The 15,310-nt window shown below is 41.7% G+C and overlaps 5 protein-coding genes across 5 annotated transcripts; 2 read left to right on the top strand and 3 right to left on the bottom strand.

The window, feature by feature from the left end:
* Nucleotides 1–43: 43 nt before the first annotated feature.
* Nucleotides 44–1,623, bottom strand: CLUP02_10407 (SPX domain-containing protein; the record flags this gene model as incomplete). Its single annotated transcript, XM_049289383.1, has 4 exons — nt 44–967; nt 1,026–1,219; nt 1,285–1,485; nt 1,572–1,623. 4 exons carry the CDS (start codon nt 1,621–1,623, stop codon nt 44–46), a joined length of 1,371 nt encoding a protein of 456 aa, XP_049146528.1.
* An 885-nt stretch (nt 1,624–2,508) lies between these two features.
* CLUP02_10406 (uncharacterized protein) lies at nt 2,509–6,774 on the top strand (the record flags this gene model as incomplete). The annotated part of the gene is made up of 18 exons (XM_049289382.1): nt 2,509–2,693; nt 2,767–2,822; nt 2,928–3,228; nt 3,327–3,450; nt 3,532–3,580; nt 3,715–4,256; nt 4,444–4,714; nt 4,772–4,886; nt 4,953–5,016; nt 5,075–5,149; nt 5,206–5,403; nt 5,498–5,598; nt 5,717–5,770; nt 5,846–5,925; nt 6,095–6,171; nt 6,224–6,305; nt 6,379–6,583; nt 6,651–6,774. 18 exons carry the CDS (start codon nt 2,509–2,511, stop codon nt 6,772–6,774), a joined length of 2,703 nt encoding a protein of 900 aa, XP_049146527.1.
* A 56-nt stretch (nt 6,775–6,830) lies between these two features.
* Nucleotides 6,831–7,603, bottom strand: CLUP02_10405 (uncharacterized protein; the record flags this gene model as incomplete). The annotated part of the gene is made up of 4 exons (XM_049289381.1): nt 6,831–6,932; nt 6,987–7,346; nt 7,395–7,419; nt 7,494–7,603. 4 exons carry the CDS (start codon nt 7,601–7,603, stop codon nt 6,831–6,833), a joined length of 597 nt encoding a protein of 198 aa, XP_049146526.1.
* A 99-nt stretch (nt 7,604–7,702) lies between these two features.
* CLUP02_10404 (uncharacterized protein) lies at nt 7,703–9,105 on the bottom strand (the record flags this gene model as incomplete). Its single annotated transcript, XM_049289380.1, has 3 exons — nt 7,703–7,993; nt 8,060–8,535; nt 8,769–9,105. The coding sequence occupies 3 exons, from the start codon at nt 9,103–9,105 to the stop codon at nt 7,703–7,705; spliced, it is 1,104 nt and encodes a 367-aa protein (XP_049146525.1).
* A 4,572-nt stretch (nt 9,106–13,677) lies between these two features.
* On the top strand, nt 13,678–13,905 carry CLUP02_10403 (uncharacterized protein; the record flags this gene model as incomplete). Its single annotated transcript, XM_049289379.1, has 1 exon — nt 13,678–13,905. A coding segment is annotated over one exon (228 nt), but the record flags the coding sequence as incomplete, so codon positions are not given.
* Between the last annotated feature and the right edge of the window lie 1,405 nt (nt 13,906–15,310).

Genomic DNA, 15,310 nt, shown 5'->3' with positions numbered 1-15,310 from the left:
ACCCAGCCCAAGTAAACAAAACAGTAAGAAAAGATAGGGGACGCTATGCTGCATTCCCCACAACAAGGATGAGTAGCATACCGTTGAGCATGCAGGCTGTGAAAAAGCTGCTATACACGGCCACACGTTGCCAGATGCCCAAATCATCGTGCCGATAAAGCGACATGCCCAAGGCGAGGCAGGCGCTGAAGAGGCTGGCCACGACGCCAACTGTCACGCCAGCGTCGACCTCTGCGCGTAGCTTGTGGCGGCCCGTTGAAATGAGGATACCAGCCACAAGGAGTAGTAGGAAAGATACGCCGAAACAGCCAATGGTGGCCCAGAACAAAACGCGCTCGCGGTACCGCCGCACTTGCTGCTCGTTAATGCTGGGTAGCGTAGCATAATGCGTGGCATATCCGTTCGTAGGCATACCATCAGAGCTCGCGTACTCGTCGTCGGTATCCGTGCCAAGTGGTGAAATGCCGCCGTAGCTTTGGAGGAAGGGCTCGCTGGCCAACAGTCGCTGCCCCTCAGGGTTCTGCCGCCTTGAAAACCACGTCTTTGCGTGGCGGAAGGGCGCGGCAAGAATCGCGCGCATCGAGTCCAGGCCGGGAAAGCTCATGTCTGCGTCAGGGTTGATATAAATGGCGTATTCCTCCTCCTGTCCACCATTCTCGCTGCCATCGTCATACTCATTCCAGTAGTGCTGTTGCTGTTGCTGCTGGATGGGCCTCCGAGGAATTCGCTCTGCTGGTGGCAAAGGCGTGAAGAAACTCTCTGCGGTAGATCCTCGCCTCGTGGGTGTCTGTTCATCGGAGGAGGGCGAGCTGGGCTCGCTCAACTGAGGCGTGGAGGTGCGGAGAGTGTTGAGCAACTCCTCGTAACGTGTTTGGAGGTTATTCAGGTCGCGACGGGTAAAGCTCTTAGGGTTGGCGAGTACGTTTTCGCGAAAGCGTGCGCCGAGTGTGGAAGATCCTGTCCATTTCTTGAAGAAGCAAATCAGCAACGGCACAATTGCGGACGATAGAGTGTGCGACACCCACCTTGTACTTTTTCGTAATCTTCCGGAAAGCCGTAATCTGGGCGTTGATGAAACGAGCGAGCGCAAGTGTTTCTTCTCCGCAACGAAGCAGATCCCTTTCGTACTTGGCGAACCGTCGATGCCGCTTGATCGAAATACGGTCACCCTCCTCGGCACACTTGACAATCAACTTTTGAAGCTGATCGGCGATGTATTCTGGATCTTGCGTCAGCCAATTGGGTCCCGTACACAACAGACTCTTCGATCGATCATGGACTTACGCAGTCGACGCGAAAGCTCGTCCGCCTTGCTGGAAACAAAAAGATCAACCCGGTCGTGCTGTTGGCAAAGCTCGTGGAAGAGGTTATCTTCGAAACGCTTGAGAGCAGCATCTTGGTGACCGGGAATGGCGATTGCGGTCGCCTGGTCGCGGCTCGTATGAACCTTGATCTCGTGCTTGAGCGAGTTGTAGTCGACGTTATCTGTTGGCGAAAGTTACCGGTCAGCTGGAATCGCCTTCACGTGCCAATTGGGTCCTGCATGAACTGAATGGAACGGGGCAACCCACGTAAACTCCATTCTGGAACGGATTCCTGCTCGAGCTGTTCGCCGTATTTCATATCCTTGAAGTCTCCTGCGAAGGGATCGTCGCCAATTGCGTGGGAGGAGGTGATCGGGAGGGTGCGGTGCGCTCGGTTGGTTTAGGGAAGCGACGGCGCGGATTCTCGTATTTACTCGATTTCCAGCTTGGGACTGGGACGTTGGGTGTGGTGGCAGAGATAAGAGCCCAGTTGGGCGGGTTGGGATGACGCAATGACAATTACTCGGTCGGTCAATTTGTCCAAGTGCAAGAGGATGGACCAGCGTCGACAGATATGTTCAGCAAGCGATCGGGTGTATGTGCAGGGCAGAAGATTTTCTGGTCGGTTCCTGAAAAGATGAAGACAAGAAAAGGATAGACGACGGAAGAAGGCGGTTGAAGAATTGCGGAAGTACTTGGGCTACGATGAGTTGTCTGGGCAAAGACGGACCAAAGTCTAAATACATGGAGATTGGGAAGACACTGGCCAGAACCGGGGCGCTTGCCTTGATAAAAAAGGGTGACAGGGATATGATGAGATGGAGAGGCTTGAGAGGGGAGGGGAGTGTCAGAACGATGGTGGAGGAAGAGATGGGGGAGCACTGGGAAGATGGGGGGCGCGAGAGGCAGTGAAGGGTCTGGTTGCATGGATCTTTCAGGCCAAGTCCTTGTTCACGGTCCGGGGTGGCTTGCGATAGGTGCGATACGGCATCGGCGTTTGGGCGTGTGGGAAGTCGACTGGACATCAGTGGTCTAGAGGTTGCGGCCCACGAGGGCAGGTAGGTCTGGTATCTAGGCTGGTAACGATACCTTCCTTGGCTTGGGAACAGAATCAGGAACAGGAACAGGGACGGGAACAGGTACGGATACATCCCGCGCAAGGAAGGTAGGTAGGTATGTAGCCAATGAAAGTAAGTATCCGTACATGAATACAGAGATTCCATGGTACTGCACAGTCGCTGAAGGCAGGAGGGAAGTGCTGTGCAGCGTATCGGGTCAATTGCAGGCTTTTCTCGCCAGTCCAGACTCAATCTTGACTGCACTCGCCCTCATTCGCACATCCGAGTGGATGGATTGCACATGCATGGCTGGGAAGGCGTGGTGTACCGCGTATGTATACACACGAAGTATGGTCCCTTTCTACGTCGGTATGGTTGGATGCGTTGATGAATGTGTTGCCCAGGATTCTGGGTTGGGAAGGAACATGCCTCACAGATAATGGCCGCGGCCCTGCTTCCGGTATATACCTACCTTAGGTACCGGTATCGGTAACGTACCTTAAGGTATCACGGAGGGGAGGCGCGGAATGGGCAGGTCCTTTTCCGCAACATCAGCACTCGACAGCACCTACTGTGTTTTGTTCTTCAATTGTCGACTGTCTTGTTGCCCATTCTCTTTTCTCTCTCCCAATCTTTGCGCCGACACCGAGCTACGGCTGGCCGCATACCGGCAGAGAGAATACTCACTTGGGCTCGCTCCGAGACGCGATGCCTTGGACGCTTGCCATGTCACGTCTTGGCTCGCAGCAGCAGAATCAATTGGTGCTGCAGCCCCTCGTCTCTATGACGCCGCTGGCCGCCACACGAGGGAACAATCTGCAGAGAGAGTATCAATACACAGTACCTCTGCCAAGCACCCATGGCACGTTAGACTCCTTACATAAGGCAAGCTAGCACCACCATGATGATAATGACGGGCCTCAATTGTACGTAGTTGTGGGCATCGTGACTCCTTGCTCCCCAGGTCTCCGCTTGCAAGGCCATCGTTAGCACATTGGCACAGTCATCGGCTGCAGGAGGGAGGAGACTCGGAGCAATTGGATAAGCTACCATCGTTGCTTCCTTCAGGGTCCCGTCCCCTCCTCCAGGTCGCAGACTCGCAGGCATGACGACGGTTAAGCAACGACGATTGATCGATGCCGCACCCAACGTGACTCTGCATGGCCAAGTCCGACAACGGCCAGAATGATGTGGATTGCGCATGTATTGGCAAAGATAGTGAGAGGTTCGATTTGGCACGGAGTATGGCGGTGTATGATTACCCTTGAGGTTGCTGTTGCAATTGCGACAATAGCATCAATCATGGCGAGCCGCGACTCGAGGTTGGGGGCTTGAGCCTTGAGGTGGTTGAGACGGTCGTCTGCGCCTGGAGCCTCTGGAGGTGACTTCAGATGTCTGCCAAGTCTTGTCTCCCTCCTTCCCTCCACCCAATGATGCTCCTGCAGCACCAAATGCTGTTTCGCTGCCGTTTCTGTATGAGGTGCAGCTAGAGGGCAGGCATGCCGCATCTTGGGCCCACCTTGCCCATTCTCTCCTTCCCCTCCCTATCGATTCGCAAGAGCAACAAGTTGATGTTCAGGTTGTCAGGGGAGGTGCGGTACGGTACTACGGAGACCTACCCCTGGCCCTGCCGCACTGCGGTCCTGCCTGCCCAGGTGGACTTCCTGCCCTTGCTTCCGAATCCCCGTTGCTGCACCTGCCGCCTGCGATACGGGGTGGGAAGCCTCTCCCACTCATCTTAGGCAATTCCTGCTTTTCTCGGCCATTCCTGCCTTCTACGGTCTTCTCTCCACCTCCATGCACTTTTGAACCGAAGCGGCCGTGGATCACTTCAGTTGTCTCCATCTCCAACACCCTTTCGCTTTCTGATTCTAAGTACCCATACGACTATATCGTACATCGTACCAAAACTTCAATAAAGTAACGCCGCGATATCGCATTAGCGCCAACTCATTCAGATTTTTTCATCAAGGTCTCAACCACTGACTCTACTCTTCCATGTCGACCAAAACCTTGAAAGTGGACAGCCGGTGGAAACCCAAAAAGAAATCTCTGCCTCTTTGCATCTGATTTTGCTCTAGCGCAACCAGGGATTGCCTCGACTACACCGTGACTACTCTCGGATCGTGATAGTCTGCGTTGTCTGCCTTCTTCGGCCCAATCAACCCTGCCTAATTGTACCCGGCAAAAAGCAGCACCAGAGCCGGCGGCGCCACGTCCCGCCCGTACTCGGAACGCTGTCGGAGCCCGCTATTCTCTTGAGCCTTTGGAACCCGGCCGTGTTTGACAAAAGACATTTACTAAAAGTCAGAGTCTTGACTGGGACCGACCGCTTCGGAGAAGAGGAAGGTTGTTTGCAACTTGCAACTGCCCGCCTGTCTCATCTCGTCCATCAACCAAATGATTGAGTTCCGCCCGCTCAGCACGCGTCCGGGCTCCTCGGTGCTTTCGCCATTGCAACTGCGACTTTGCACATTCGCTTGCATGCAGCGCAGACGGCAACCCAGCATTGCGACATGACTGAGTTTGTGCTTTAAAAAGCACTCTGCTCAATGATTGGTCTTGTCCGCTGCTATCATCCACGCCGCAGGGAAGCATCGTTGCTCGGCACAGATAACATGCCAGTCGGGGTTCCCCCAATTCCCCCCTCATCCGTAAGCGGACGAACCTAACTTAGATGATGAGCACATGCTCACTTGCTTCATTTGACAGCTGGCCGTCTCACTATCGCGACAAGATAGACTTCGTGTCACCGCTCTGCACTTTTGCTCCTCTTCTACTGGCTCGGTCTTGGCTAGGCCTCCATGTCGATAACCACTGACCACGCAACACGCCGTGCTAAGCCATACCAACGAGCGCAGATCGAGATTGGTTCTAGTTCACGTACGACGAGTGGCTACGACTTCAACATATCCTCATCCATTGCCGTTAGGTCTGTAGACTTCTCCATGCCGTTCGATGTATTCTTGTTTACGCCAATGGCACGTTCCCAAATTATGATACCGGCTGGAGCCACAATGTTCGGAAAGACACTGGGACTCGTATGTGAGCCTTGAAATGGTGGGGCCTCCTGTAGGTCCTACCTTCAGAGGCAGTCCAAATCTCTCGGTCTGTGCCACAACATCACGCGCCGAGTTATTCTGGATGTCTCACGCGCGCCACATCGCAAAATTTCATCGCCTGCAGCCAGTTTCAGCATCCTTTGACGACTTCGTACCACACCTTTCTTTCCGTTGGTGTGCCGCCTCTTCTTCGGGCCGTCCGCCACACTGCAAAAGCCGGGCAAACTAAGAGAGAATAGATTATAGAGGCTCATGACGCGGGCCTCACTTTGGTCCAATCAATATGCGCCAGTAACTACAAGGCCCAAGCCTGTAAGTCGCTGATCTACCTCAGTCTGAATGCTGAGTAAGATTCCACCAATTTTCTCTTGAAATTGACTAGACAGTTCTGAACCACAATGACCACCAACGAAGACTCCAGGAATCACATCTCAACTAATTTCAAATATCTGTCAGCAACAGTCCCTCTCTCTCTCTCCACCGGAAATGCACTGCGATGGAGTAGAAAGCAGCCAGACGCAATGCCGCCTTGACCACCTTTCTCTTCCGTCCAGGGTCCCGTTCCGCGGCTCATGGCCCGCCGCGAGCCGCCTCTGAACTCTCCACCTAAAATGTTGGAGTGGATCGACAAATGCCTGCTCTCGTATATCCCACGTGCTTGACTGATGAGATCTATTGGCCTCCTCGGTCATTGACCCCTCGCATTCCCCAACGCAAAGATCCCGTCAGTATGCATCACTTGGCATGGTGGATTGGATTTTGACGTTTTGGCAAAATCGTCACGGCCTGTTGCCGATAGGCTACTTTTCTTCCTGTTGTAGACAAGCAAGCTGCCAAGCTGCAACTCGATGCATTCCCTTCCAGCGCTCGAGACGATAGCCGTTGACCTCATGCAAGCAAAGGCTTAGGAAGCCGCAGATAGGGGCAGAAACATACTTCAGAACACTCCTTGAGTGTCTTTACACACATGCTGCATTTTACTGCGTACGGTGAATCCACCCAACTCTTTACTGGGACCAGGCGAAGGCTTTGAGTGCGGATTGGAGCGGCAACAGAACGGCATGTCTCGCCATTTGCCCCTCTTGATCGCCTACGGATGGGCACTTTTCAGGGATCTGATGAACTGCCTCATCATCGGCTGCGAGAGACTGACTAGACCGTGCTCGCTACGGAACCTCGACCATGCAACGTTGTGAGAAACGTCGGGGGACCCGCACGTCCGACAGCATCGATATCAAGAGGGTGAGGGTTCGATCCAACTACCAACGGCCCCCAAATCTCGACTATGTGGGCTTTAGACCATGCAAAGAGGATTTCTTCGTGCAGTTGAGAACGGTCCCGGCCATGTAATAAGTTGCATATGCGCCAAAGTATTAGCCATTCAACGGGCAGCATCGCAGCTTTCACTACAGATACGCCGAGTTCCAGCGGGTATGTAAATGCGGTTGGAGGGGTCGTCGGCCACCGAGTCCCACTCCCGGAGGCAATTCGAAGGCAGTCACGCGAGTCTATGTTGCATCCGTCACCGAAGGCCATCTGCAAAAAAAGCTATCCTCCAGGACGACAGGCATCCTCCTCCAATAATGCAAGACCAGAGGGGCAACGGCCTCTTCATATGGCATGTGCTCGCGTGCCTGGCCATCGTTGTTGGTCGTACAGCAGGTGGAATAGACCCATTTGCAGACTGCACGGGAATTTTTGCCGGGAAGAAAGTTTTCAGGCTGCATTCCTCCTTCCGAAGCGGGTTTACGGATGTCTGGATGTCGGATATTGATGCCTTCCGATAATGCCCCGCCGAACCGCATGTCTTGACATTCTATGCGCGTCTTGTTTCCGGAGCCCCGCGCCCAATCCATACGAAATTTGTACGAGAAAGACGGGGTTCTTTTTTCGTTTTTGCAGGATCCCATGCCATAGGTTGACTTGCACAGAAGTCGGGGTCAGGGGGTTTTGGGTAGAGAGCCTGCGACCATTTTTCGAGGCTTCAAGCTATGCCTGACTCAACAAAGACTGTCCATCTTATCATGCGTTTTGTGTGTTGATTGAATCTCCTTCATACTATGCATTACGTCGTCTTGGTCTTGTTATCGTACAAAGTCTTCTTAACCCTCTGCTGTCCCGTAGGACAGTCAGACTGAGCATCTACATCTACTTCCAGTGTCCAGCTTGTGTTCCCCATCCTGAGCCCATACATAGCTTCTTAACGACAGAAGCCGCCCGTTCACGCTGACCCATCCTTCCTTTAGACTCAGATATCCACGCGCTGGGTATCTACATTCTAAACATTGATCAGCATCTTCCGGAATAGAATCGACTCCAGGTCGGTTGAACCATCTGGGCTCAGATTCTCAGGGTCACTCTGAGAATCCTCAATCTCTGCCTCAATCCTTGCCCCAATCCCACTTACATCAAGAATTTTCGCGATTCTGTGATGAACCTTGAAGAACTCAGGCTCAGGGAGCGGAATACTGTTGTCTGAGGAGATCAGGGTCATGATTTCGCGATGGCCTTGCGGGGGTTTGTTGAGGAGAGGCGATCCTGACAGCACAACGATCCGGTACTCGTTGGGCTAGCCACATCCATCAGAGAAAGAACGAAACATATACAGCGTGTGGTATTCGCAAAGATGACTTACCCGGTTCTGAATAGGATCAAATGCCAACCGGTGGCTGTCGTAGAGCTCGTGGACAGTTGACTCGAAGGTGATTAGGTTTTCGTATTGGTTCAGGTTATCGGGACCAATCTTGCCCTCCAACTCGGGGAAGTAGCGGTACAATGCATACCAGACCCCGGCCACCGCATCTCTAGCAGCTGGACTGGCGTTGTCAAACTTTCTAAGAGCCAACGGCAAGACATGGGAGAGTTGAGTGGGAGTGGCAATGACGCCAACAGGCAGCACAACGAGGCGACTTTCTGAACTCGCGCGATCGACTACATGGCTGAAGGTGCAGCGGTAACCATCGCGCTTGAGGCAGATTGATTTGAGAGTTGACTGCAGGCGTCTGTCTGACGGCTGCACAGTAGCCGCGAGTTGCGCGATCGATGCCGCAGCACCGGGACTAGGTGACGCAGTTGAGGACGCGCTAGATCTTACGACACCAGCAAGCTTCACTATTGAAGGTAAAATTTATTAGTATGGACATGTAATGAAGACTTTGAGAGCTGATAGTAGCAGCTCTGCACTCATCGCAATCAATTCAACTCGGCGCTTCAAGTTGACTTGATTGAAGGCAATCGTTGGTCAAGTTGGTTGTGGCAGTTAACCAACTGAAGCGATTTCGTTTCAAATTGCCGAGTTGATGAATGAGGTTGCTTTGCTAGAAGTGGAACTAAGAATGACTTACTGGGTTTGAGAATGGTGTTGATAAGGTAACGCGAGAATGACTTCAGCTGGGATTTATCTCTGCCAATCGTCATGATGTCACTCATCAGCGCGATTGCCCCGTCATGTGAGAGCATTTGTCGAAAAGTGGTCAAGATGTCGACGGTTGAGTCGGATTGTAAGGCGCCGTAGAAATCAAGCATCTTGTCGGAGGATTCCCAGAGATCAGCGTAACCCTCCGGATCTGTCAGAGCTAACGAGTGCTCAGACTGGCTATCGTCCAGCTGTTGCTGGCTTAGGGGATGAGCGACAACGCTGCTTAGCACAGTCGACAAAATCAGGCCGGACTGAGATGCCATGTTCGCGTGAGGTAGGTATCAAGAGTAGTCCAAGTTGAAGAGTAGCACTGTCTGCATCCTGTCAGCTCAGTAAATGAATTTCAAGTGCTCAATGATTTAATGTAGATGAAAATACTTACCGCGAGTGAAATGCGCAATGGCGAGGGAGATGCGCAATGGCGAGTGTGAGAGAAAATTGAAGGTGGGTTTTTATAAAAACAAACCCAAGTCTCGGCTTGGGAAAAGGTAGAAGGTAAGCGAAGTTGAGGCTACCCGCAGAGGTACCTAGATTAGGCTTACTCAGCGCGGACAAGTTCACCTCTCTCATAGGTATCCAGGCAAACGACCTATCACGTGCCTGCTAAGTAGGGGCCCGTGTCCCAGGCACCAATGCCTCCCGCGGCTTCCATTCTCTCCGGGTATTCAACCGCGGTTGCCAAATTCGACGCTGGATCTGAGGTTCTCATTTTCAAGACCTTTACTATTTTCCCGCTCATGTACTCGAAGTTTGTTCCTTTTTAAATATACACTTGCTAAAATAATAAAGCGTTTGTACAGAATGGTTCTAATTAAAATATTTATAAGTATAAAAAAACTATTAGATTAGAAGTCTAATTCGACCGTAGGATACGGCCGACTACGCAGGGGCCAATTAGGGGCCCTATTTATAATTATCGTAGCTAGCTTAACTTATAATTAGAACCTCTTTTTTATACCTACGTAAATATTTATATAATTTAATTAATTTCTTTATTAACTACGGTTCGAACTAACTACTCTATAATAAAGATACTAATACTAATTAATAATTAAATTCTATTATTATAGATTAATAAGGTATTTTATTATATAAAAAAATAACTTCTTAATATTATATAGGATAAGAGATTCGTATTAATTAATTTTATAAAAATAAATAAAAAAGGAAGCGATTTTTAAATACCGTACGGAATTAAGTAATTATAGCCCTTTATTATTTATAAGAAGTCGACGTTTATTATATTAAAATACGTTAATTAACGGAACTATTTAAGTAACTAGCCTTTTATTATTACCCCGAGTAGCTTTTTTACTAAACGACTTTTTTATAGCCGGCCCGCAATTAGAAATTAACTAGTTAAATTAATAAAAAAAAATACTTACGTAATAACTACTTACTTAATTAATTAATATAACGAACGAGCTTAATAATATAATATAAAAAAGTACTATATAATTAAAAAAAGGGATTTTTAAATATAAATATTCTTATTTAGTAATAAAAGTAACCTTATAAAAGTTATTAAATTAAGAGATTTATAATATATAAAAAAGTCTATTATTATAAAGATTTTATAAATACGACTTTAAGCTTACGATTTAAATAACTTCTTTATAGCTCCCTTAATTACTCCCTAAGTATTATTTAAAAATAAAATATAAAGGACGGTTTAATAAGGGAAGAGGGGATTTAGAGGTCTTAATAATATCGAGTTAAGAGTATTATAAATCTTAAAAATTAACTTAAAAAGAAAATAGCTACCCTAAAGTAGTCCTACGACCTCTTGCTAGAGTTATTATTAGCTTAAAAAAAGGTTAAAAAAACGAGGATTTAAAAAAAAAAAAATCCTTTAGAGGGCTACTAAAGGGCTTTTTTTTATATTAGCTCTTAGTACGAGATTACTAATTTTAAAAAATTAACTAAGTAATAAAAGGGATCGTTAATAAGCGATAATTACTTAATTATAATTAAATTATAAAAAAGACTATTTAAAAAATATAAAATAGGGTACTAAGAGGCTATAAAAAATAAGATCTTTAAAGTATCTAACCCTACTACGTACGAGTAATAAGTAAGTATTTTTAATAAGTTTTTAAAATTTACGATTTTATAAAAAAGAGGGCTTAATTTTATTAATTATATTTAATAGCTTATACGGTTCTTAATAACTTATATAGCTCTTTTACGAACTATTTAGTATTTATTTTTAACTATTCTTATAGAATACTACCCTAAAGGAGGTAAGTTAAAAAAAGAAGTTATTTAGAAATTATAAAGAGTACGAGGCTTAAGAGGCTAAAAATATATAGGATAATGGAAATCGGTAATTAATAAAAATCCCGAGACTAATTACTATATCTTTTTATAATAATATAAACGTTTATTATTATTATTATAAAAAAGAACTATTAAAACCTACCCTTTTATACTAAATAAAAAAGAAGATCTTAATAAGTATAATAGTTAGTAATTTAAAAAAGTAGTAATAATTACTAAAAATAATAAAAACGAGAGTAGTAGCGAAATAGTAAGAAAAAGCGGGAATTTCTTAAACTTTAATAAATTCGTTAAATAATAAAAGTACGGATTTATTATAACCAATGCGCAAATTAAATATATCCTTATTAAAATTAAATACGCTAGCGATTATTAATATAAGCATAAGCTAGAGCACGACCCTTAATAAGTTAGGGTAAAGAAAAAGAGGACAAAACCCGATCTTAAATAAAATCTTAATCCCTTATAAATAAGTAAATATTAACTTAAATTATTAAAGAACGTAGATATATAGAATTATAAATTAGCCTAACGGTAAGTAAATTAATATAATATTAATCTATTTAACTAAGGTTTATAAGAAAAAGGGGCTATAGGGGTAACTCTTATTTTATAAAATTATAAATAACCTTAGCTATTAACTAAATAAATAGTTCGCGAGCATAAGCTTAAGAATTATAAAAGTAGTTAATAAATTCTTTTATAAGCGAGGGGTATTATTAGCGCAATTATAATTATAAGAGCTATATAAAATATTAATAGTAATAATTATAAAAGAGGAATTCGTACTATAGAACTAAGTATAAGTTAATAAAGCGTATAATCGCTTTAACGAATTTAAAAAAAAGGTAAACGACTATAATTTCTTCTCTATAATTACTAATAAAAATTTATTATTATAAAAGGATATACTAAGGTAAAATATAATACTAAAAGTATAATAATTAATAATTCTACTTATTTCGATTTATAACTCGTTATTATTACTAATATAAAATTTAGTACCGATCAGCTAATAAAAAAAGAGGTAAACGACTTAAAATTACTAATAATACGAAGCGACATAAGGATCGTATATAAATACTAAAAATCTAATAATAAATACGAGGCAATTTATAAATTTTAAAAAGATCTTTTTAAAAAAAAAATTATACTCTAGGGGGAAGTATAAGGTCTTATAAAAAACCCTAACGATATTTTATAGTTACTACGAAAAAGTCGGAATTAAAGAATACTAATACTATTTAATAATTAATATCGTACTCATAAATAAAGCCTCTAATTATTATTATAAAGCGGTACGTAATTTCGATTAAAACGACTTTCTTAACATAATTAACGTAATCCGAAACTACTTCGAGATTTATAATAAAAACCTAGAGCTCCTATTTAAGCTACGAGCGATTTTTTTTATATTTATAGCTAAGATAATAAAAAGTAAATTATAAATAAAGATCTTTAAAAAGCTTATTAATCGAATTAATAAGCTAATAAAAACTTAGCTAAATAAGAGGATAAATAAGTAAAAAATTAAATATTTTTATATTATAATTTAGTATATATTAAAAGTAAAAATAACCTTATATTAAGTACTTAAATACTACGAGACGCTTTACTCAAGGCTAAGATCTAGCTTTAATATTAAGGTAAGAATGCCGTACTAAACTTACTTCTAAATATATAACGGCCCTTATTAATAATATTAAGTTAATTAAACGTATAATAAAAAAAGAAAAGAGGTTAAATATAGTAATTATTAATAAAAAGGCTTAGATTTATTAAATAAGTAAAGATTTAACTTATAAATAGGGTAATAGAAAAAGTAATATTATATTTATAAAAAGGATAGATATTAATTAAGTAATTACTTTAAAGAAAAGCGTACTAAATCGTACGAATAATATAAAAAATTAAAAGTAATAAACGGTAAAACTAGCCCTCGTTAGTTTAATTAATTCTTTATTATATATAAAAATAAATCTAGGGGTACGAAACTTAGTAATAGTAGTTAAAGTAGCGGCCTAAAGTATATACCCCTTATAAGAAATTTAGAAAATAAAAAAGATCTTACCCCCTATATTAACGAATTAGATTATAATAAAATCGATAATATTAATTACTTTTATTTTATTTTATTAGTTTTTAAAGGATATATAAAGCTAAACGAATAAAGGGTAATAGAAGTTCTTAATAAGTAAGCTTTTATTTATAAATAATAAGGGAAGGTCCCTTAGATAATAAATATAAAAGTAGTTAAAAAGGTAAATCTAATAGGGCTAAAGCCTATTTTCTTAATAATTAAAGAGAAGATGCTATTTCTTTTAATATTTAAAAAAAAAGAATATAATACTAAGTAAATCTAGGGGTAGCTAGAAGGGTCCTTTTTATATTACTTAAATCCCTTAAATACTAAGCTCGTATAAGTATTTTACGTAAGTAAAAAGTATAACCTAAACGATTTTTATAAGATTATTTTAAATATTAGGGTATTATAATAATTAACTAAAAGAAAAGGGTAATTCTAAATATTATAAAAGATCGCGCTAATAATACTTAATATATTAATAATAAGTATTACGAGGATTAGTTTTAGCCTAGGTAAGGAAATCGTCGCCCTAGGTATAATAAAAATAGAAACGTACTTCAGAACGATAACTTTTTATATTTTACCTATTAATACCCTATTTCTTTTATATTTAAAAAATATAGATCGACTAAGTATTATATTTAATAATACGAGGAATAGAATCTTTAGTAATAAGTACTTTAAGATAATTAAATAATAATAGGGGTATACGTTTATAAAGCTTATTAATAATATAAAGTTAATTAATTATTTAATAAAAAGTAAGCTTAAAAAATTATATTAGAGATTCGGGTACTTATTAATTACGAGGCTATATAACCTCCTAAAGTAATTAAGTAATAATAATATCGAAATAGGGGCGCTAGAGTAGTTAACGAAAATATATTATTAATACTAAATAAATACGTAGAGCTTACGTAGATTTAAGTTTAAATTACGTAATAAGCTTAACTTTAACTAGGGAATCGTTATCGATATCTTTTACTTAAATAATGAGTTAGTACTATATATAATTAACGTAGCTATATCTTTTTAAATAGGGCAATTCCTCCGGGATCTATAAATAAAAATAGTATAAGTAGCCCTATAAAAAAGCTAGATTGATATATACTAAGGATTACTAAACGGTATTAGAACCGACGCTAGTATTAGCTTTAAGTTAATAAAATTTAGGGATAATACGACGGCCTACGGTATATAACTAAAGGTTATACCCGTTAAAACGTATTATAATATTAGAAAAATAGAAAGGGCATATTAGTAATTAAAAAGGGTGTTTAGAATTATTAAAAAAGAAAATCTGGATTTTACTAACGACGAATGCTTTTAAATAGTACTTAAATACTATAACGATACTATAGGGCCTAACGGACTTATATTAACGCTATTAGTATTTAAAGTATATTTAAAAACGACCTTAGCCTTATTACTATTACTAAGTATAAGCTAACGAGCCTAAGTAATTAAAAAAATAATATAAGTATTGCGCGAGGTAAGTATAAAAAAATAAGTTAACGAAGTAATTACTATACGTAATAGGCCTAATATAAAGGATAATCTAGATATATTATTAAATTTAAATATACGAGTATAGTATAAAATTATTTAATAATAGGCTGGGCTATATAAGTTAATTTTTATTAACGAGCGCTCTTATATAGTTACGAAAGATTATAACTAGCTACTTAAAGTATTAATTATAGTAATTAAACCGTATTATATAGATCTTAACGAGGTAATTCCTAACTTATAAAAAGAAGAAGAGCTAGGGGAAACTATATAACCCGTAGTAAAAGTATAGGAAATTATTTTTAATAAAATCGTTATAATAATACTAATAAACGACGAGGAAGAGGAAATTATTAAAAGGGTACTAATACTACTAGCGAGACGTTATAAAAGATTATAATAATAAGCCCTAACGTAGTAATTTATTACTAATAACGAGGTAATTAATACTTTTTATATAATAAAAAAGAAAGCTAATTTCGAGCTAGTGGTTAAATTACGTAAAAAAGGCGTAATTATAACTATTAAAAAGCCGTATAAGGGATTAGATCTTATCGAAATAGATACTCTTTATAATCGAGGGGTCTATCGAT

Source organism: Colletotrichum lupini, chromosome 5, assembly GCF_023278565.1.
Source record: "Colletotrichum lupini chromosome 5, complete sequence".
In the NCBI taxonomy this organism is placed as follows: Eukaryota; Fungi; Ascomycota; class Sordariomycetes; order Glomerellales; family Glomerellaceae; genus Colletotrichum; species Colletotrichum lupini.
The sequence above is the reverse complement of the archived record's forward strand: the minus strand, read 5'-3'. Positions and strand labels throughout refer to the sequence as shown.